General features: G+C 38.7%; 1 protein-coding gene across 2 annotated transcripts in view; it reads left to right on the top strand.

Moving 5' to 3' along the window:
• Kcnh1 (potassium voltage-gated channel subfamily H member 1) overlaps positions 1 to 23,115 on the top strand; it is a 411,372-nt gene that overhangs the window by 12,804 nt on the left and 375,453 nt on the right. For both annotated transcript variants that reach the window (XM_003474337.5, XM_003474338.5), the window contains exons 2-3: positions 5,557 to 5,680; positions 9,210 to 9,316. In XM_003474337.5, coding sequence (XP_003474385.1) covers positions 5,557 to 5,680; positions 9,210 to 9,316 — 231 coding nt within the window. The remainder of the gene's footprint in view (positions 1 to 5,556; positions 5,681 to 9,209; positions 9,317 to 23,115) is intronic.

Raw genomic sequence — 23,115 nt, 5'->3', positions numbered from 1 at the left:
CTTTATGGGGAAATCATAGGTTTAGAATGAATTTGACACATCTGACTACTTCTGGGTGGCTTGGCTTATGCTCCATCAACTAAAGAAACTTCACAATGGAGGAAGGGAATCTTTTCAGTTTTTAGAAAATGTTTGTTTTATTGTGTGAAACAAAAGAAAACTGTGTGGGCTGAGGAAGGTTGAATTTAGGAAACCTTATGTTTAATTGCATGCTCTTTTGGAGCTCCTGACCCTCAGGGAGCAAAAAGACATCAGGTGGAGGCAGGAGAATCTGGCTAATTCGCATCGAAGACCTGAAGAGAGCGGACTTTTAGGAGAGGCAGTGAGGAAATCGAGGAAGGGCAGCAGATGGAGCCTGCGTATCTTACTCAATAGGGTAGAGGAACTTGGTCATTTCATAAAATGTAAATCTAGAGGCTGTTGGCTGCTTGGAAGTTATTACTGTGCTTGAAAAAGAGAGGAGCCTACTTTCAGTGTCCATGGATTCCAAATATAGTAAAACAACATTTACATTGTAGTAGGTTTTATAAATAATCTGAAGATGACTTAAGTATATGGTTGGAAACATGAGGAGTATATGCAAACACTGTGCCATTTTAAGGAACTTGATCAGCTTTGGATTTTAGAATCCCGGGGTTCACTGAAACCAATCACCTGTGATTATGGAGGGACAACTGTATGCACATCTAGAGCATGTTTCTTTTTTTCTGTTTATTTTAAAAATTTTTAATATTTTTATTAGTACGTGTTTCCATTTTTAACAAGTATATTTGTCATGGGGAGTTGGTACATGTACATAACACATATTAATTCTTTTTACTTACCCATTTTTGCCTCCTCCTCTACCCTCCTCCATCTTTTGATCCCCTCCCCATTTACAAAAGATCTGTCTTCCTGTTTCCTATTATCTATCTCTTTTTTTGCCCTTTACATTTCATTATTTCTTGACTTGGCTTTATTGATTCTGAAGACACAGGCATTTTTAGTACATACAAATGGACCCACCCATATGTGATTGATTTCTATTATAGAATCCTCTGAAAAAATTGTACATTTCTGCATTAACATTGAACATCACACCATGTCCTGAATCCAAACAATTCCACTGAGCAAAAACCTGATAACACAGGTCACCCGAAATATGAATATGGAATTTTAAAATACTTCTGCATTTTTTAAGTACTGGTGATTCACCCAGGACCTTGGGAATGCTGGTCATGTGCTCTACCCCTGAGATACATCCCCAACACTTTTTGTTTTTTATTTATCTTACTAAGATGTTAAGTTGCCTACACTATCCTTGAACTTGCCATCCTCCTGCCTCAGCCTCCAGGGTAGATGGGATTACACGTGTGCCCCATCATGCACAGCTTATTTCTGGTATTTTTTGAAGTGACTCAGGCTGTATAGAGTCAAGCATTAGGAAATGAAACTTTAGGGAATGGCCGGTGCATTGTGCTATATGAATAGATGGCTTGTAGGCTGCACGGGTATCATCTGATTCATTCTTTGGTACAAACCCAGTTATTTAGCAGCCAGATAGGTTGTTGCTGTTGGTGTGGAAGTCTATGTCAGCATCCTCTCCCCAACCCCAGCTACACAGAGCTACAGTGAACAGCTCACCAGGGGCAACGCTATGACTGGAACCCAGCTTTGATTCAGTTGTTCTTTCAAATGGTGCTCTAGGAACTCTGAGGATTGCTAGGGAGGGGGAAGGTAGGGTAATAGGATGCCATTTACCCCTTATATTCTTGTTGGTTTTCATCACTGTTTGTTCCCCGTGATATCCCAAGGTCTGGTTTTTACTAGATGGCCTCTGCTGGTAGAGTCCCACAAGGCCTCTCTAGGAGCATAGCTGGACTCCTTGCAGGACAGCTCAGGGCTCCTCAAAATGCAAAGCAGAGGCCTCTAGATATTTCAGCTTACAGCTGGGATCAGCATCACATCATCTACTGCAATTCAAGCAAATCACCGACCCACCCAGATTCAGGGGAAGGGATTCCACAGAGCTTGAATGTGAGGAGGCAGGGCTTCCTGGGGCTGCAGTGTCATCTCACCTGTTTAGAGTGCTGCTTTGACTGCACCAGTTACCACAGAGACATGTGTGGGCTGGTGTCTTCTAAAAATATGTTTATAAAGAGAAGAAAGCAAGTGGAAAAGACTTGCACAGATCAGGCAGAGTCTGGAAGGGACTGCATTGCCTCTTCCTCTAGAGGTATTTAAAGAGATAAATCACCAGTGTGATTTGGCATGGCAGGAGTCAGAAAAGCCGGTGACCCTTGGGACCTTGGGGTTTCAACCCTTGTTAATATGTTGAGGACCATTGTATTCTCATTCCTTCCAGAATTTTGTTACTGAATACAATCTGAAGGAGCCAAATGAGGGTCATAATATAGAATCAGCTCTATTGCTATAAAACTGGGTTACAGAGGTGCCAATACCATTTGTGTCCCTTTTACAGCCTAAGACTTGGCTTCTAGAGCATAAGTCACTGATATACTCCCAGGGCAGGACTGACAGCTGACAGAACAGAGGTCTGGGAGGGCTTGGTGCAAGTAGATTCTTAGTGACACTGGAGATAGCAGCTCAAGGCCTTCCTCACCCATCCACACTGAGCACAGGACAGTCGGAGTGGTCAAGGCACACAGAGTGGCTTCTTTTTGCTCTTTAAATACCTGCTGACACTTGGTTATTGTGACTGTGGAGGTTGACATGCGGAGGGGAAAGAGGGCAGAAGCACTCATTATACACTTACTCTTTCTGGGGCAAGTGGGCAAGCTTTTCTCTCAGTAGAGACCAAGGTATAGGAAGATTAGCACTGTCCTCATAAAAGTCAAAGTAGAGTTTTATAGCCATGTTGTCTTCTCCCTAACCTAGATTATTACCAGGGACTTGGAGGATCTTGCTGTGGCTCTTCTGATTCCACTGAAGGATATTGCAGAAGTTACATTTAAAACCATTGGCATTGGTGTTTTTCACTCTTTTATTTGTTTGCTGGTGTTGTGCTTTGCATTGTTATGGCTTAGACCTGAGATATCCCCTGAAATGTCTTGTGTGTTCACAAGTGGAATTTTTAGAAGGCAATTGTAGCTTCGTTGGTAGATTAATCCATTTATGTGATCATAAATGATGGCATTATTGGGAGGTGATAGAAACAGAAATTCAGACCCAATTAAAAGAGTGGGTCATGAGATTGTGACCTTAGAGAATATATCTTGTTTCCAGGCCCTTCCTCACTGGTTCTTTCCGTTTTTCTCTGTTTCCTGGCTGCAGTGAAGTGAGCAACTTTTTGCTACCATGCCTTTTGCTATGATGTGCTGCTTCCCAGATACAGAGGCACTGGCAACCATGGACTGAAGCCAAAATGAGATTTTCTTCTTTTTTTTCCTAAGGTATTTGGTCACAGTGACAAAAGTTGACTGACATAATAATGTTAGTAATAATCTAGAGTCTTGATCATGCTAGGTGTGAAAGATCTACACCCTCTGCCCAGCTTTGGTGCTTTGATGGTTAGTTTTGCATCAAGTTAATTGGTTACGGATCTCCCAGATATTGAGTGTTTCTAGATGAGCATATCATTCTACATGAATTTTAAGGTAATTTTCCTATTTCTGTGAAAAATATCATTGGATTTTTGATAGGACTTATATTAAATCTATAAAGATTTAGATCTATAGATTAAATCTATAGATCACTTTGGGTAGCATGAACACTTAAATATTCCTATCCCATGAACACAAATTACCTTTCAAGCATTGGGTTACTTTCCAAATTTTTACTTTGATTCAAGTAAAGTTTCCATTTACTGAGAGTGGAAAATAGTCAATAGCCAGAAAGCCATTTATGTCTGAATGAGGCGTTCTGTCTGTCTACGCAGTTGGCTATGTGTTTTTGCTGGCCTTCCGTAGTTTGTGCTGGGTCCTCTGTCTGGAGGATTCCTGTCCTCTCATACCCTCTTGAGCTCCCCAAAGGAGGGATTGTATTTTTATTTCTGTCTATTGCTTTTGTGTTATCTGTGCCATGTGAAATGTTTAAGTGACCCTTACTTATCCTTGTAGACTGGTGCAAGCTCTGATGTTGCCCCTGCTAACACACAACCTTCATTTCCCACCGAGTTCATCACTTCTTACTTGTTTCTTCAGTTAGTTGCGTATGTGTATGTTTGTCTTGATAAATTGTGTGAGAGCAGGGACTATCGTATCACTGTGGATATCACCAGGGTCTTGTGTTGTACTCAAGCATTCAAGAAGCATTTAAATATATATGGGGGAGGTAAATGGAAGAGCTGCTTATACATTTTCATTAAAAGCATATTTATAAAAATAGTAGGCTTATAGATTCACATCTGGAAATTTTTATTTTGTGTTCCTTTTAAGTAGATGAAACCATTCTCAAGAATAGATTACTATATTTAGTTACTTCTCTTTCTCCTTTATCTATAAGGGCTTGGTACACCATGGCCTTCAGCTACTCACTCCTTTTTTTATAAGTGATTAAGAAGTTTGCTGTCTTCAGTGACATTTATGAGAAGTGTAATCATTTCCACAAACCTGCCAAATCAAAAAGTAAACTCATCAATGAAGGGTGGAGAAATCTGACCCAGACAGTCATCTCCCCACACAGAAATGAAGGGATGGTTACTCATATTGTGTAGAAATTATAAATTCTGTCCCAGAACAAATTGGCTTCCCAATAGATAAAGACCATTATTCGATTCTACACAGTGTAAACTTTCTCTCTTTTTCTTAGTGATTGCATTTAACTTTCAAATGTTATTTTCTTACCTTAAATTCTTGAAAAGAAAATAAGGACAGTTGATTCCCTGAGCACAAAAGATACTGAATATTTTTGAGCTACAAAAATGTCAGAAGTAGTGAGAATATGCTAAGGCAGCCAACCACATCCGGCCCACGTCACTGCATCCTACATGGGTGATTGGCTGATACCGCTAAAGAGCACAAATGTGCACCTCTCTGGCTGCACAAGAATGTTCTGTGGTGTGGACACCTTGATTACTCTCTACAAAACAGGAGAATCTGGTTACTCTTCTTCATGAAGGAGAAGTTTCTCTACAGAGTGTGTATTCCCCTCTATCCCCCTTTCTCGCCTTGGGAAGGCCTTCTTTAGAATGAGCAAATAAGATCAATAAAGCCATTGTTGTCTTTTGGCCACAGGACTGTCAAGGCTAATATACTGGGCAGTACCCCAAAGAAATTACTTTTGGTTTTCTCCTGCTTTCTATGCTTCCATTGGAATGAAAAATTAGGTGGGCTTTAACTATGTCTCACAGGAATCCAGTGAATTTCTGAAGAATTCTTTGACTGGTTGGTTGGTAAAGTATGCCTCCTTTACTACCTTGTTTTTGGAATATAGCAATCTTAGTACTTGCATTCAAAATACTTGGTTGTAAAGCACTGACCTTTTGTGTTCCTCAGAGGGCTGTATTTCTGCTCAAGAAACTTTGTTTTAAAAGAAGGTAGAAGTGCCTGGGTTGGTTGCCATTATTTATATCCTTATTGAATCTCATGTGCCCTTTTCTTTTCTTTTTTTTAACAGATACAAATTTTGTGTTGGGAAATGCCCAGATAGTGGACTGGCCTATCGTGTACAGCAATGATGGATTTTGCAAGCTGTCTGGCTACCACAGGGCAGAAGTGATGCAAAAAAGCAGTACCTGCAGGTATTTATGTTTGGTGTCCTTTGGAAAAATAAAATGACTTATTCTTGAATTTGCTGTTAACTCATTCAGTATTTTTTCAGAAACTTTTGCTGCAGTATCTTTTCTAGTTCATGCTTGTCTACCCAACTGGCAAATTTGCAATCAGTAAGGCGGTGGTGAGGGAATGCAGGAGAACTCAGAAAAACTCAAAAGTTTATAAAGTTTTAGATTGAATTAAATGTGCAAGTTGGAGAATAAAACAAAATGAAAATGAAGTAAAATTAGCCGGGTGTGGTGGCACACTCCTGTAGTCCTAGTACTCAGGAGGCTGAGGTGAGGATCGTCATGACTTTGAGGCCAGCCTGGGTTCCAAAGTGAGCTCAAGGCTGGCCTGAATCATATAGTGAAACCCTGCCTCAAAAAAGACCAAAAAAAATTTTAGATCATTAATTTAAAAATGATTAACACCATAGAGAAAAGTTAGAGCATAATGTTAGAGACAAGGGCATTGTTAGAGCTTTTCCTAGCTAAAAGGAGAAGAGATTCAGTATTTTCTAGCCATATAGTTGTGCTGTCATCTCTCTGTCTCTGTCTTTGTCTTTCTTTGGCTCTGGCTCTGTCTTTCTGTCTCTCTCGTCTCTTTCTGACCTCTTAGCAAATTGTACTAACAACACAGATTATGTATTTGACAAAGTTGCTAATCAAGCAGTACCCTTGGGCCTGGGCACTAGCAAAGATCTTTCAAAGCATCTTCGAGATGGTGAGCAGAGCACGTAGCCCGAACCTGCCAGGCATCTCACTGCAGCGCCCTGACAAGGATTTGGCTCATGCAGCCTTTGGCTTCTCCCACCTGTTCCTTCCCTAGTCTTCTATCTCCAGTGATGTTTTGCATAAAGGGAAACCATTTTCCATACCTGCCAAATCAAGAAATAAAGTCCTCCATGAAGGGTGGGGAAACCTGTCTAAGCAGGCATATTCTATTTTCAGAAGTTACATTTTCATGTATCAAATTAGCCAAATATTTTTAGTTGTGGAAATACTCAGAAAATATTTTAATATTCTTAAATTTTAGATCATTAAGACTGAAAAATGGAAAATTTAAGATTTTCTCCTCTACTACTCAAAGGTTGAGAAATTATGGCTCCTAACACAATGGAATTCTCTTATATAGTTTGTTTTGTTTTCCTCTTAAGAGTGTATACCTGTGTATCTCCGTCTATGTCTCTATCTGTACTATATACATGCAATCAACAAATCAAGAGAACTACCATTTTAGTATGACTCAAGTGGCTTTTCTTTACCTTTCTTTCTGCATATTAGTTATAATCACTTTCAGGAAATTAGATACTTTGCAAATTTAGTCAGTTTTTACACACAATTCTAAATATCTTATTTAATTATATAAATATGTCTATTTAGGAATATATGCACCTCTCTGCTTGCTTTATCTTGATAATTCAGGAGTCTCTTTTACTTAATTCATGCATTTTGAACATTTACATCTCCTGGCAAACTAGTTTCATGAAAAATTTTATGAGACTAATGGAAATGGAGCACTTCTGGCACTTACTGATGTGAAGACTTGGCTTTGCAAGGATCTGAGTTCCTTATAAAAGAAATTGCTAGAATATATACTGTCCCTTCACTTACATGGATGTCACTGACACAGAAGTCATAAAATCAACAGTTAAAGTTCTTTTCTTCTGAGATGTCAGAGTGGGGAAGTCTATGGTAAATCTAAGACTATTCTGGACTGAAACTAAGTGTAGTGCTTTTCTTGATGGTTTGGTTTTAGATCAGAAATTGCACTTGATAGTCTCAGAAGTTCGTTGTAGTTCTGAAATTCTGATTCTGTTGTTCAAGTTATCAAGACAAAGTCAGATTGTATTCAGTCTGCATGGTTTTAGAAGCTTGGAAGTTATTGTGTAGGAAGCCTTGCAACCCCTTCTGCATGACTTAGGCCTTGAGGAGTGATCTGTTGTTTCCTTGTTATTGATCCCCGAAGGGTTGAAGTGGGCAGGAGAAGCTTTCTGGACACACAAGCTGCCTTCCTCAGAAAACTGACTCTTGGCTCCATTGAGTGAGGCTTTTCTTGTCCTGCATCTTGTTCGTGTTCTAAGCCATGGTTCATTCTGTCTGCTTGGGGTGTATACTGTTCCCAAAGGGGCACATTTAAGTTTTCAGGATGTGTTTATTGTGAGGCCCAGGAAAGTGGTCAGCCCTGGAATTTCTCCTACCTCTGCTGAGTTGAGGTTAACAGGTAGAGCTCCAACTGTCTGTAGTTGTCTCTAGCTTTTTAAAAAAATCATGCTGCTTATTTCCTCCCTTAGGCTATTTTCCCCTAAACTTCAGCAGTAGAGAGATGAGAAATACATTATTAAGAACATGTAGGATTTTATTCCTTCCAAGCTTTTTTTCTTGATTTTTGAAAACTTTAGTTTATTAATACGTGTGAGTAGTACATACTGTTCACACTCCTTATGTGTAGTTGGTACATGCACACATCTTAATTCCTTCTTTTTATCCCTTTTCTCTTTCTTGCTTTCCCCTCTCCCCATCCTATCTCAAATTTTAAAAACTCAATTCTCTTTTTCTTTTTTCAAGGAGAGGGCTGGCCAGAAAAATTACTTTTTTTTTTCTTAGCTACGAATTAATGTTTAGAGCAGCAGACTGTACCTTTTTCTCCTTTGGTTGGTGAATTTTATTCCTTTCTCTTGTTTATTTTACTAGGAATTAAAAGAAGAAAAAATCTATACTTCAAATTGACTTAGCTATTTTTATTAGAAATCTCAGAGTTGTATTTGTAAAATGAAATCTGATTGTTTCTTCTTCTTTTCTTCTCCTTCTCCTTCTTTTTCTTTCTTCTTCTTCTTCTTCTTCTTCTGTACTGGGGATTGAACTCAGGACCTCATACTTGCTAGGCAGGCACTTATGCCACTGAGCTATACTTGGCCTAATTATGTTTCTTCTTTGTTTAAAATCTTTTCCTATCATCCAACTGCTTTCAGAATAAAGTTTAAATTCTCTCATATGGCTCATGATGCCAGAGTCCCCTCTATCGTTGGGCCTGTCTGCCACTAATGAGGGCTTCCCCTTCCTTGTCTAAATTCCAGGCACTGAACTGAGTTATATTCAGGTTCTGGAACTAACCTCTTATCTCAGAGCCTTGGCACAGGCTCCTGTTTTGTTTGAAAGTTCTCATTCCTCCGTTACTCAGCTAGTTCCTCTTGCTCTTTGTCCTTTCTTCTGAGAACCTTCTCTGACTAACCAGACGGTGGTTCATGTCTGTTTTGTCTGCAGCTACGGTAATTCTGCTCACATTGCTTCTGAATCTATTCTTCCTAGTGTGTATCTCTCCTCAAACTATTAGTGGGGAGAGTATATTAAATTAGTGTGTCTTTTTAAATTCAATAAAGATTTTCATTGCATAGGTATATGTGTGTGTTCTACATTACATAGCGCAATCCTGTGTGTAGAATAGATATTTAATAACTTGTGCTTATAGAAAAATAAATACTGGCTAATCCAACTTAAGCTCTTTGATTTGCAGTTTTATGTATGGGGAGCTGACCGATAAAGACACAGTTGAAAAGGTGCGGCAAACATTTGAGAACTATGAGATGAATTCCTTTGAAATTTTGATGTACAAGAAAAACAGTGAGTATTCAGACCATTGTGAACCATGCCTTTATGTGTATGAAATGGTATCTCCTCTGCCTATGTTTCTGCATAGGTTTTTATTCTCTCCCATAAACTAGATGTAGTTCTTGAAACCACTGTGTATATTGGCATTAATATGTGATGGACCAGTTATACTCTTCCTCCCAGGAAGACTTGATCAGGTTCTCATTACTAACTGATGACTATTTTACTGCCAAGGGTTAGGTTGTTTGTTTATTTATTTACTTGTATACTTAGGTGAGCCTTGTGTCTTAAGGGGGCCAGAAAGTCTGTTCAACTCATGTTTGTAGTTCTCCTCCATAGCACCTAGTACAGTAACTCTAAGAGGTGCCCAAGTAGGAGTTTCAGAATAAAATATTCTCCTGGTAACTCAGGTGATAGTGTTAATAGCAATGCATTATCAATTTGGATTTTTTGGTTATAGTTACTTCCATAAAGTATGCTAATGATGTTTTTGGGTAAATAACCATTTATCAATATAAAACTAGCTTTTCTTTTAGGACATTTCCTGTTGAGTGGAGATCAGATACACTAGTACTCATGGATCATTGGCTATAGCAGCACTGCAGAGGTGTTGAATAGAGCTTTGTTTTTGTTTGGAAAACACGATTGTGTTTATAAAGAATCCTGCCCTTTATATGCATGGCTGATGCATAGGCTGCTGGTTCAATAGAACTCTTCCAGGGTGGCCTGGAAGGTGCATAAGGATCAGTGTCTATTTGGTGCATTTGGGTCTGAGTGTTTTTCCTTGAAAAGCAAAAGGTGCATTTTGCTTTTATCTAGTGGAACTGGGACCCTGTTTATTTTTCTTTTTGAAAAATTAATTTTATTGAAATATTGCATTCATTATAGGAATCTGTACCTCCTGTACATGATATATCTTAATTCTTTTTCCCCCACTCTCCTTCCCACCTTCAACCTTTCTTTTCCTTTTTATCTACAAAAGCTCTTTTCCGATTTTTTTTCTCTATTCCCCCCTGCCCCCCACTTCTCCTTCCCAGTTGAACATTTTCTTCCTATTTCATAATAACTGTTACACATTTTGGCCCTTATTTGCTCTTGATTTTTCATAAAAGAAACCTTACAGTATTTAAACATGTGTCTGATTTGCTTTAAGATGCACTCATTTAGTTATAAGTGTTTCGTTTATCCTTCTTTATGACTAAGTAAGACTGTGGTCTCAAGATGCACCCATTTATCTAGAAATGTTTCAAGTTGCACTCATTTAGCTAGAAATGTTTCATCCTTCTTCATGACTAAGTAATACTCCACTGTTAACAAACCATATTTTTTATTGATTCATTGATTGATGAGCATTTGGGCTGTTTCTAAGATTTATAAATTACAAGCTATGCCACTATAAACATTGGCGTGCACATACATTGGGGAATTATGCTTTTAATTCTTTCAGGAAGATACTAAGCACTGGAATAGCTGGGCCAAATGAAAGCTCTAGTTTTAGTTTTTTGAAGAATCTCCACACTGATTTACACAGTGGTTGCACCAATCTACATGCCCAACAACAGTGAAGTTTTTCCCCATACCTTCCCCCAGCCCCCGCCCCAGCATTTGCTACTGGTTGATTTCTTGATGATAGAGTGAGCTGAAATCTCAGTGTTATTTTAATTTGCATCTATCAAATGACGTTCGATGTTGAACATTTTTCACATATTTCTGTGCTGTTTCTACTTTTTCATGTGAGGAATTTCTATTCATTTCAAATGGCCTTTTTTGGATTGGGCCTTTAAGTATGAGGAGTCTGATTTTTTTCTGAGTTCTTCATATATTCTAGATATTAGTGGGACTCTGATGCTTTGCATTTGTATTTTGCTTCTTTCTGAGTTTTTAAGCTTCATTAGACCATACATTTAACTCACCAAAATTTGTCTACGCATTTGACAGGTGAGAAACACATACACACATGTATGCATGCATGCACTGATATGGCTTAAGTTGAGATAATGATTTTACTTGCATTCATTTCAGTGAGTATGTACTCCAGAGTGAGGAGGAGATGAGAGACAACAATCTGCTATTTCCCAGCTGTCTCTGAGGAGGAAGGCTTTGTATGGATAGTGTCTTGTTGCTCCAAAAGGGATTCTGACACTGGAAGTTCTGTTCTTTAGGTAGACATGAACTGTCCATGTCAGCCAACTATTTCAGCTAAGGTGTCACTGTGTAAGGAATCTGTGTTAAATCTAACCCCAGATTGTGGTGGGCTTATTGAGTGACAAGTGACAAGTGACAACCTCTAAAGTAGCATGTTGACCCGGATACAAGGCTGTAGTTTATGGGTGATGTTAAGACTTTTCAAAGGCAATTGTGGTCATCCCTATTTTTACTTTAGCCTTTAATCAAAAAAAAATAAGCTTATGGTTATTTTTGGTACTGGAGATCAAATCTGAGGTGAGAGGATCACAAGTTTGAGACCAGCCTGAGCAATTCAGCAAGAGCTTGTCTCTAAATAAATAAATAAATAGACTGGTATAGTATAGAAAATAAATTTTATGTAAAGTATAAAGTGTTGATTCATTAAGCCATGTGAGGTAGGCATGTCCGAAAGTTAAATTCCTTTTTTAAGGTCGCAGAGTGCCAGGATTGTTGTTTCGTGTTTGCTCCATGTCCATTCTAATTGTGGGCACAAGGCAGGGCCACCTGCAGAAGGTCCAAGCGAAAACGAGATTGTGGTTTTCTTGGTGAATCCTACATGTACCCTGGTCTGGGCATGCATCTATGCTAGGAAGGAACTTCTCTTAGTAATTTACACAGGGACACATAGAGGGTTAACAGAGGCTGTATACAAGGCTAACCCACACATTAAACAGGAGGCTTGAATTGAAGAAATGATGCAGTGTTGATTTCTTCCCAGGAACCTGATGACTGCATCCCTCCAAATCCTACCATCTGCTGGGGAATTTAGAACCATTACGTTATTTGTTAAGCCTGGAAATGATCCAGTTGCATTGGAGTATGTTTCTTTCAACAGCTGGGTTTTTTTTTTTTGTTTTTTTTTTGTTTTTTTTTTTTGGTACCAGGGATCAAACTTGTGACTTCATGCTTACCAGGCAGGCACTTACGCTACTGAGCGAAATCCCTGGTCCCAACAGCTGTTTATTGACCAAGTACCACAGGTACTGCACTTGCTGAAAGGGAATACAAGTGTAAAAAGACAGATGTGGTATCTTCTCTTACAGCATTTGCAGGGGCAAGGCAGTATCCACTGTACAGGCCATAAGTGCTTTGATAGTGACAATGCAAAGGTGAGTCCGTTAACTCTAGCCTCGGAAGTGTTCGTAATGGACATGGTATTAATGCAGAAACTGGAAGAGAGGTGGGAATTAGGCAGAGAACAGGGAAAAGAACATTCCTGGATGATAACATGTATGTGGAGAGAGCAGCAGGGAAAGAAACAGGGTATTGAGGGTTCAAGAGAGACAGAGCAATGCTTCTCAAGTTTGGTTCTAACTTACATGTGAATAGATATTCTGTCTATGTGGTGAGTCTGGGAAGGGTCCTGACACTTGCTCCAGGGTGATGCTAAGGCTACCAGCCTGCATGTCGCACTCTGAGAAGCCATGTCAGAAAGCAGCTCTAGTGGGCAACTTTCATGCCTGCACAGTGTGTCTTTTACAGCTGTATTCCTGCACCCGCTGTGTGCCTGAGAAATGCTCCACCAAGTCTTAGAGTAAATAAATACCTAAATAAATGAGGGGTTGCTAATGAGGCTGGAGATAAGTTAGGAAGGGCCAATTTAAGGGGTGCAGCATCAATTTAAGGGCAGCACTGAACCAGGCATAGGAGACTGAGGCAGGAGGATCACACATTTTGAGTCCAGCACGCGTGAATAAAAAATTAAAATGGCTGGGGATGTAGTTTAGTGCAAATGTCCTGGGTGATCCTCACTACTGAAAAAAAATTGCAATAGTGTGGGGCAAGAGAGGTGGAGTGAAAGGGGTTTTAAGTAGTGTGAGGCTAGCATCAGATTTCCTTAGAGAGATAACTCAGCTAGACGGTGGGGATAGGTGGAGCTTAGCTGGAGATAGTGGGCCCACTGGAGAAACCCTAGTGAGAAGGCCACTGTAGCCTGGTCAGCAGGAGAGGCCTTTGAAATACAGACGTCCACAAGACAGCGGGAGGAGGTGGTGAGTTGGACTTTCCAAAGACCACCTCTTTCCTCAATTTGCCAGGGCCCAGGCCTAGCCAGGAAGAAAAGATCCAGCACTTCCTGTGGGGACACTTGACTTCTTCGCATCAGAAGTGAAATTGCAGCGCCTCTGGGTCTTGCATGGTCTCAGTGTCCCACTGTTCAGCTGTCCCCCTGGCAATCTGGTGTAGAACTGGCCCTGAGTGTTTCTTGAGTGGCTTTGAGAGGAACATGAGAGTTACCAAGAAACAGACAAACGAAAGGAAATTACCCGAATCAGGTGAGGGCCTGGGAGCGAGGCTGCTTTTGTTCAGACTGGAAACTAGACGCTATCTCGCTGCAGCTTTAGAAGGTAAAGCATCATCATCTAAAAAGATGTTTCTTTTTGCTCTTTAATTTTAAAATTAGCGCACTTTTATTATGGAAAGCGCTCGAATTGAAAAAGAAGTCCAAAAGACCCAGAAATACTACTAACTTTTTGATGTGTTTTCTCTTGAGTTTTTGTTTGAAATTTTGAAATGTGCACGCTCTTTAAAAATCATGCATTTATTTAGTCTTTTATCAGAAGATACCCCCATAGTCAAATTTCTCATAAATATAATTCAGGAGGAATTTCCTTAATGCTTCCTCGATGGCGGAGTGTTTATGAGGCTCTAACTTATCGTCATTATAAAAATATTGAGGTGACTGTCAAGGTTTTATGTTGACATTATGAAATATTTCCTGGAAATTGAGAATTGCTGTGTCTCGAGACATTTTGCCAAAAAAGACTTCCAAGTTCACAAGCAGAAGATGACTGTCTCATAATACCTCACCAGCACTTTGCAGTTATCAAATGCTGCCTATGTTTATTTTTTTTTAAGTTTTAATGAAACCGAAATATATTTCCTATCCACTTAAAATGTTCATATTTTTTCTCAGCATGTTCTATTTAATTCTAATGATTTTCTTACCAGTTTTTATAGTTCTTTAATAGATTGATTTTTTTTCCTTTTGCATTTAGTAGTATTCACAGGATCTAATATTTGTGAAGACATTCTTTAGTATTTGCAAAGCTCTTCTATTAATAAGCATCAGTGTTTTCTCTACCATTTGGAGAGGTGGGAGTAATTAGCATCATGGTATGACTGGAAATGAGTATATGAAATATTATTACGCATCTTGATGAATGGATTATTTGAAAGGTTTCTCGTTGTTGGACAGTCTGAGAACGTAACATTTTGTGGTGCTAAATATTTTGTAATGCTGTTCATCTTCTGTGATTTTCTTATGTCAATGACAGGCATCATTGATGATCCAATACATATTTACATGAGCAGTCTTGTGTAGTTAATTATTTTTCCATCTGTAAAACAAGAAAGTTGAGAAATATCCATCCAGAGTAAAAACAGCATATCCTCTGAGTGATCCCTCCGAGTGTGTGGCTACACAATTTATGGTGTGGGCTGTAGTCCAGGTTTGAGGGACTCCGGATGGGCTTCCCAGCTGGAAGAGCCTTGGGACATCCTTCAGTGGTTCTTCTGAGCCCATACTCATTGGAGAAGTTGCTGACAAGTACTTAGCGACCACCATGGTGGCCTCAGCACGGGGCCAGACCCTCTGGGCCTCACTTTTCTCTTCAAGGAGATTGCAGTCTAGTTTTGGAGAGAAATCTAAAGGGTAATGCAATTACATTTTCCTAATGGCTCATCTTTTTAGTTTTTGTTAGGAGTTGCCTGTGTAACAGATATGGATCCTGAATCACATTCATATTGAAATATATTCTCTCCACTTAAAATTTTTTTCTTTTAAGTTCTTTTTAATTAGAGGTTTTAAAATTATATAGGATGAAAAATGTTTGTATGAGAAAGCTCTTCTTACTTAAATAATAATTTCCTTTTTTACTTTTTGGTACCCTAAGAGTTGTGTTGAAATATTTGGAACATTACACCATTTGGAACTTATTTGTATTTGCTGTGTGAAGTTAGCAGTCAGATTTATTTTCCACAATGCCTAATCAGTTGTCTCCATACTGTTATTGGATAACATTGCTCTTCTTTCTGATTTAAAAGCCCTTTTCCAGCTGGGCGTTGGTGGCGCATGCCTGTAATCCCAGCAATTTGGAAGACTGAGGCAGGAGGATTGCTGTCAGTTTGAGGCCATCCAGGGCTACAAAATGAGTTCAAGGCCAGTCCAAAATGCATAGTAAGACGCTGTATGAAACAGACAAAAAAAAAAAAACAAAAAAAGCCCTTTCCTTTTATATGCTATATTCTCATACACCCATGATTTGCTTATGTGTTGTCCTTTTTCAGGAACCCTTTGCAGTTTATTGGCTGTGTGAATTTGGTTAAGATACTTGCTTTTGGGCTCCCCATATATATAATGGGATAATGTTGTCAGAGCCTGGCCCTCCATAAATTACATTGTTATTTTCACTGTGGTTCCTTTTGGAAACAGTCTGGTGACTCTTAATTACTAGGGTAGGTAGTTCTGTCATTTTTTTCTTCGAAAACTTCAGACATTTCTTGGCTATGCTTATATCTTTATTTTTTTTTCTATTTGAGTTGAATTTCAATTCATCAAGCTCTGAGAAAAACATACTAGAGCTTTTGACTGAAATTGCATTAGATTTATATATTAAATGAGGAGGGGTGACTTCTTAGAAAATTGAATTCTGTGTACAAACAATAGAATTGTTTTTATTTCGTTTTTTAAATGCTTTTTAATTATATGGATGCTGAAGCACTGATTTTATTAGCTTTCCTCAGCTATGGCTCTTTTTCTTCAGAATAATGAGGTAGCTCTAGAGCTTCATTACATAGATTGAAATGTATTTTTTTATTATTTATATAAAGAGAAAGAAACAAAAAAATACATGGAGATAAAAAAGGGTAGAAATAATACAGTATTACAGAAAAATAAATGGTAAGAAATCACAAGTTGCATGTTGTCATCTTAGAAATAGTTGTTCAGGATACAAAATTAAAGTAGGTAAAGTGACATTCAAATAGTGACACTGCCAACAGTTCTGCTCAATGATCTAACAAAAACTTAGTAATATGGTTATCCATCCTACACACTTGTTTTGTATGTTAAAGAGGGTAAGATTAAACATATCAAAACAGAAAAAAAATAGTTCAAAAAGAAACAATTTAAAGAAATACAGATTTCATAGCAAGTCCATTGGAGATCTTCACTGTTTTTCTAATTGTCTCTAGTTTATTCCAAATAGTTGTTCCCATCCTCATGCACATTAATATGTACTGCATATTATAGAACTAATCAAATCATTACACAATGGTGAAGGCTTTTTAGGTCTTCAAGCTCTGACACTGGGGAAGACAATAATAACTACTGTAGTGTCTCTCATTCTCTTCGTAGTACCTGCCCTTATCTTTACATAAGCTGAGATTGAACTTAAGAGACTAGACTAATATCACTGTGATCAGTGAATAATAGTATTTTTAGATTTTATATCATGCTAAAAAATTAGCATTGAGTTTCTTAGTGTCTCTTCATCTTGAGAATGTCTGTTCATTACATCTTGCATTATATAATCTGTTCCCATAAATAGTTTTTAAAAAATCTTCTCATGAGTGAGTTTCTACATGTATATCTATCCTCTCTGTATTATAGGGAAAAACAAATCATAACAAGACAGCAAAACAAATTCCTAGAAAAACATGCAATGAATAAGACACATAAGACCATAATATTAAGTGATCTGCCGTAGTAACTATGCTTTCTCTTGTTATTTTCAAAAGACTTGTCCACATCATCAGGCTTAATACAGTTAAGCATAGTATTACATAGCTATTTTTATAAAATCACAACTTTGAAAACATTGCAGGACTTGAGAGTGGTTAATAATCAAAACCGGTATGGATATCTTTAACATCTTGTCATGTTCAGAGTAGTTGCCTCTACTTTTAAGGTTGATACTATCAAGCATACCAAATTCAAATAAAATCAGCCAAGGCAAAACCACAGTCTAATGAATCAGATTCAAATAAGATCAGTCATAGTTTAAGTTAATAGGAAATTAAGGAGAGTTATGAGGGTATAACCTGCTATTTTAGGGTCAGATGTCTGTGCCCTCAAATCTGATATGAGTGGACAGACCAGAACAAATTAAATTCAAACTAAACAGGGTGATAAGACTACTGTGTCTTTTAAATCCTGATACATTATGAACAATGACCTCTGCCTTTTTTATAGGGTATCAAAGCTATCTATACTAAAGATTATAGCTTACTGTCTCTGCCTCATGTCTGCTACTCCAATTTGCTGCTATAATTTGTGCACCTTATTCCCTCATTCCACTGTCTGAGCCATTCATTGAGGCTTCTCTGCCACTGTTGCTGGAATCCTGGTATCCCTTCCTCTCTTTCTCTGGAATATGCTTCAGCACTCTCTGTAGGGTTGGGTTGGTAGCCACGAACTCCCACAGTTCTTCCTTGTCTTGGAAGCATCTTATTTCTCCATTAATTTTGAGAGAAAGTTTTTCTGGGTATATGAGTCTTGGTTGCAAATTATTTTCTTTCAGGACTTGGAATATTTCTCCCCATTCCCTTCTTGATTTGAGAGTTTGTGTTGATAAGTCTGTTTTTATTTTGATAATTTTTCCATTGTAGGTTATCTGCTTCTTTTCCCTGGATGCTTTTAGTATTCTGTTCTTTTGGTGGATTTCTGGAATCTTGATTATTATATGTCTGGGTGTAGATCTGTTTTGGTTGTAGGTAGCTGGTGTGCTGTAGGCCTCTTTTATATGGATATCATTTCTTTTCCCTGTACATGGGAAGTTTTCCTTTAATATATCTGTGAATATTCTGTGTATTTCATTTTTGGTTGCTCCTGCTTCCTCACTCACATGCTTTATTCTTAAGTTATGTATCCTTTTGTCATCTTCTTTGTTTCTTTCTGGTTCCTCGTTATTTTTAAGAAGTCTTTTCTTTCACGATCATATATCATAAATCTCTCTTCAAGTTTCAAAAGGCTAACTTTAGTTTCTATCAAAGCATTTTGCCAGTGTTCAATGGAGTTTTTAGTTTCCTGGTAATCTCTTTGGATCTGTTTCATGTATTCTAAGTTATGTTTAAATTCTTCTTCAGAAGTTTCTCTTTCTTTTCCTATTTCCTCTGTTCTTCCAAATGTGTTCTCTTGGGTGGGGCTTATCATTTCTTTAATTAATCCCTTTATATCTTGCCTCATTTGGATCAGAAGTGCAATTTTAAATTCGTCTATGAGGTGATGAAGGTATTTCTTTATTTCGGCTGATGCTGTGTCTAGTACTGGATGGTTACTGTGTTGGTTCTCTTCTGTGTTTACTTCTCTTGGGCTTATTTTCTCATGTTGGGCAATTGGAGATTATATTTTTATTTCTATCTCTTGTCATGTTTCTGGTTTCTTTCAGACTGGAGTGTTCTGGGGGTCTCTGGCCCTGTACATATTGCTTAGTCCCTTTCCAAAGCGTGCTGATTTGAGTTTTTGCTGCTCCCCTATTTGCTGTTATCAGAGGTAGGCAGGGATACAGGGATGGTGCAGGCTAGCCTCCAGCTTCTGTGCCAGTCAATCCAAAAGTTAGGCTGTACTTTGTGGATGTCACAGAGTCATGACTATTTTGTATCTGCTTATTGGGTCCCAACCAGAGGCTCGGTTCAGCCCCAGCAGATCCTGCCAGTTCTCCCTGTACCAGAAGCTGCTGACTAATGTCACCTCAGCACAGGGCTCTGCCCAAATCCCAGCTGTCCTCTTCCAGACCTCTCTGTGCCAGGAGCAACTATCTAATGTCACCACAGCACTGGGTCTGCTCAATTTCAATATGTCTTCCACTAGTCCTCTCTGTGTTGCTGACGTTGTCACGGTGCCAGGCTCTGCCCAATTTCAAGATGTCCTCCACCAGACCTCTCTGTGCCAGGGGTGACTGTCTGATGTCACCACGCCCTGGACTCTGCCCAATTCCAAGATGTCCTCCAGCCAGTAACAGCAGCCATGGGGGACCCAGTCCCTAGTACTCACTGGGACTCAATGCGGATCTTCCTCTTCATTCCACTGCACCTACGTTGCTTGTCTTCACTGCATTCCTGGCACAGCACGGATCAGTCAGAAAACTGCATGGTGTCTGGCTTTGGAGCTCTGGAACTTCTTGCAGCTTCCTCTGGCACAGCCAGGTGGCCCTGGCTGCTTCATGGGGTCCCAGGTCTGAATTTCCAACACTTGCCAAAAGCCAATACAGCTTTTCCTCTTGGATCCACTGGTCAGTGTGCTGGGTTAAACGTGTGGGATTTGCAGACTGTTGTTATTGGAAGCTGCACTCTCAGCACAACCTTAAATGCTCTGGCCACTCCTAGTACAGCGTGGAATGGGGCTCAGTGAGCACATCGGGCTTCAGCTTTCCATCTGTGCTTTTCCTTCCTTTTCCCAGTTTTATTTTTCCCTTCAATTACCACCTTGGTTAATAACAATTGTTATCCATTCATCTGGCCCTCTCCATGTTGTCATATTCTAGCATCTAATATGATTTCTCCCCAGAGATGCTCCTCCCAGTTCGGAGAAAAAAGAAAAAAAAAAAAGAGTACAAGTTAGAATTTCAGAAAAAATAAACAATAGGAAATCACTAGTTAAGAGATTACATACAGTCATCTTACAAATAGTTGTTCAATTTACAAAATTAAAGCATATAGAGGGAACTTTCAAACAGTGAGACTGCAAGCAGTTTTGTTCAGTGATCCAACAAAACTCAGTAATATGGTTATCTATCTTATATACTTAAATATATATGCAGTTATATCCTTTAGAGCACTTTATTTTCCTTTCTTTTGTACAATGACAATTACACATTTTGGGTTTTATTACTCCCACATTTTTATTACTTTTTTTTTGAAGAAAGTAAAACCAAATGTGACATAACAGGAAAAAGTCAGTCAAATCAAAAGGATGTACATAATACATAATATAAAAACAAAATACAAGGTGATCAACAATGGTTACCATAATGCCTCTTGTTATCTTAAAAAGAATTGCCTATATCATCAGTTATAATAAAATTGAACAAAAGAGTAAAGAATAAGACCAATAAAACCAAAACTTTGGAGACATTAGAGGACTTCAAAAGAAGATAATAGTCAACCAGAAGAGGAACCTTCATGAATCTTATTGTCTTCATAGTTGTTGCCTATACTTTCGAACTTGGTACTATCGAGCATAACAGAATAGAGGAAAATCAGTCAAAACCAGATGGTGAGCGCAATACAGGGTTTCAAATCAAGTTAATAGGAAATCAAAGTGGGTTACTAAAATGTATCCTGCTATTTTTTATTTATTTTTCCCTTGATTAAAAGAATAAAAATGAAAAAGTAGATAATAAAAGGAGATTGAGATAAAAAAAAAAGAGGGCATAACAACAAAACAGTGCAGGTCAAAACACAGCCATTTAAGCAAAATAGTGTTTCACCACAAGATAATCTCGACATAATAGTAGTTACCATAATGTCTCTTCCCTTAAAATCTTTGGGTATGACTTCGTATACTGTAGCATCAAACATATCAAGATAATGTTAAACCGTTCAAGAGAATGACAGTATTACAGGGTATTTAGAATCAACTAACAGAAAATGAACAATAGTTTCTGTATAATCTCCTTGTCTATAAAAATTTTTGTTTATATTATCACATATAATGAAATCCAATAAGATACAACAGGTTAAAACCGATGGAGACAGAAGAACAAAAGCTTGATGGGACTTCGAAACAAGAGGATATTAAATCAGCACTACCTATTATGATGTCTTGTTTTCTCCAAAATGGCTGTTCCTATCATCCAACCTTCTCTGACTCATTTCTGTTAAGCTCTTTTTGTCAGTTTGTCTTCTTCATTTCGCTTTCTGCTCCATTCATTGTGGCCTCTCTGCCACTGTTTCTGGAATCTTAGTATTTTTCATTTTTAGATTATCCTGCAGTAATCTCTGTAGAGTTGAATTGGTCGTTGCAAATTCCCCCAGTTCCTCTTTATCCTGGAAGCACCTTGTTTTTCCATCAATTTCTAGGCACAGTTGTGCAGGATATATCAATCTTGGCTGGAGGTTGTTATCTTTCAAAGCTTGAATTATTTTTCCCCACGCTCTTCGTGATTTGATGGTTTGTGCCGAAAAGTCTGCTGTAATTCTGATGGGTGTTCCCTTGTAAGTGATCTGTTTCCTGTCTCTGATGGCTTTTAGTATTCTGTTTTTATATTGGATTTCTGGAATTTTGATTATTATATGCCTGGGTGTAGCTGTGTTTGGGTTGTAGGTGGCTGGGGTCCTGAATGCTTCATACATCTGAGTATCTTTACCTTTTGCTAAATTAGGGAAATTCTCTTGGTTTATTTCTGTGAATATCTTTTGTAGTTGATTTAATTGTGTCCCTACTTCTTCTTTTATATTCTTAATTCTTAAATTATAGACCCTCTTATCATCTTCTAGCCTTTGTATTATTGATTTTTGTTTTCTTGTTATTTTTAAGAAGTTTTTCATTTCATGCTCCCACCTTACAAATCTGCCCTCCAGTTCTGATAATCTGTCCTTAGTTTCTTTCAAGCTGTTATGCCAGCTTTCAATAGAGTTTTTAGTTTCCTGGTAATCTCTTTGAACCTGCTTCATGTATTCTATGTTATCTCTATTTTCTCCATCAAACAATTTTCCCCTTTTTTTCTGTTCTTCCATTCCACCATCTGTTTTTTCTTTGGCAGTGCTTAGCATTTCTCTAACTATTCTACTTATTTCTTGCTTTATTTCATTAAATACTTCATTTTTGAACTTGTCTATGAGGCTCCAGAGATACTGCTTTATGTCTATTGGTGCCCTGTCTGATATTGCATATTTTCTGTCTTCATTCTCTTTTGCATTTACCTTTCCTGGATCAGTGTTCTCAGGATTGAGGACTGAGGACCCTTTCTTGTTGCTCCCTTTTCCCATACTTTTTGTTCCTTCCATACAAGCATATGTAGGAGGCCCAGTTTTTTTTTCTCTTTGTCTGTTACAGTTTATCTGAATCTGCCAGCTAGGTTTCCTGCGCACTGCAGTGTACTAGGGAGACACAGACCTGGGCAGCCTCTGTTGGGCCCGCCCCTCCAGGTCAACCTATTGAAGGCTTCACTGCTAGGGTGCACTGCCAGGCGCAGGGACCTGATTTGGGCTAGCCTACTGGATCTTAGTCTGCAGTGTCACCAGGCCAAGCGTTCCCCACCAAACCCACTTGAGAGGGAATATATGACTAAAGTCACTGCAAGGCCCTGTTCTGGCTAGTCTGCCTGTTCCTAGAATGTCCTCTGTTGGAGCCTCCTAGTCTATAAAAGGGTCCCTATTTCTCTCACTCACCGCACATCGATGCAGGGCTCCCTGCAAGTCATGCTCTCAATGCCGTTTGGTTCGCCAGTTCTCTCTCTCAGAGCTTTCACGCATCTCTGTCCCTGCTGTGCCACTTGGGACGCAGTAGCAGCAGCAGGAAATTCAAATTGTGGCTTCCAATGGCACAGGATCCAGCTTCCGTGCTGGGATTTTATCTGTTCCTGTTATAGCATCAGGATTGCATTTCCAGTTGGTTTCTCTCAGGTTAGTTCATTCCTGGGTCGGCAGGGTACATCTCCCCTCACTTAGGACTCCTCACACGG

This window comes from Cavia porcellus, unplaced genomic scaffold, assembly GCF_034190915.1.
Source record: "Cavia porcellus strain 051 isolate PalLab524CR breed Dunkin Hartley unplaced genomic scaffold, mCavPor4.1 scaffold_26, whole genome shotgun sequence".
Classification (NCBI taxonomy): Eukaryota; Metazoa; Chordata; class Mammalia; order Rodentia; family Caviidae; genus Cavia; species Cavia porcellus.
The sequence above is the reverse complement of the archived record's forward strand: the minus strand, read 5'-3'. Positions and strand labels throughout refer to the sequence as shown.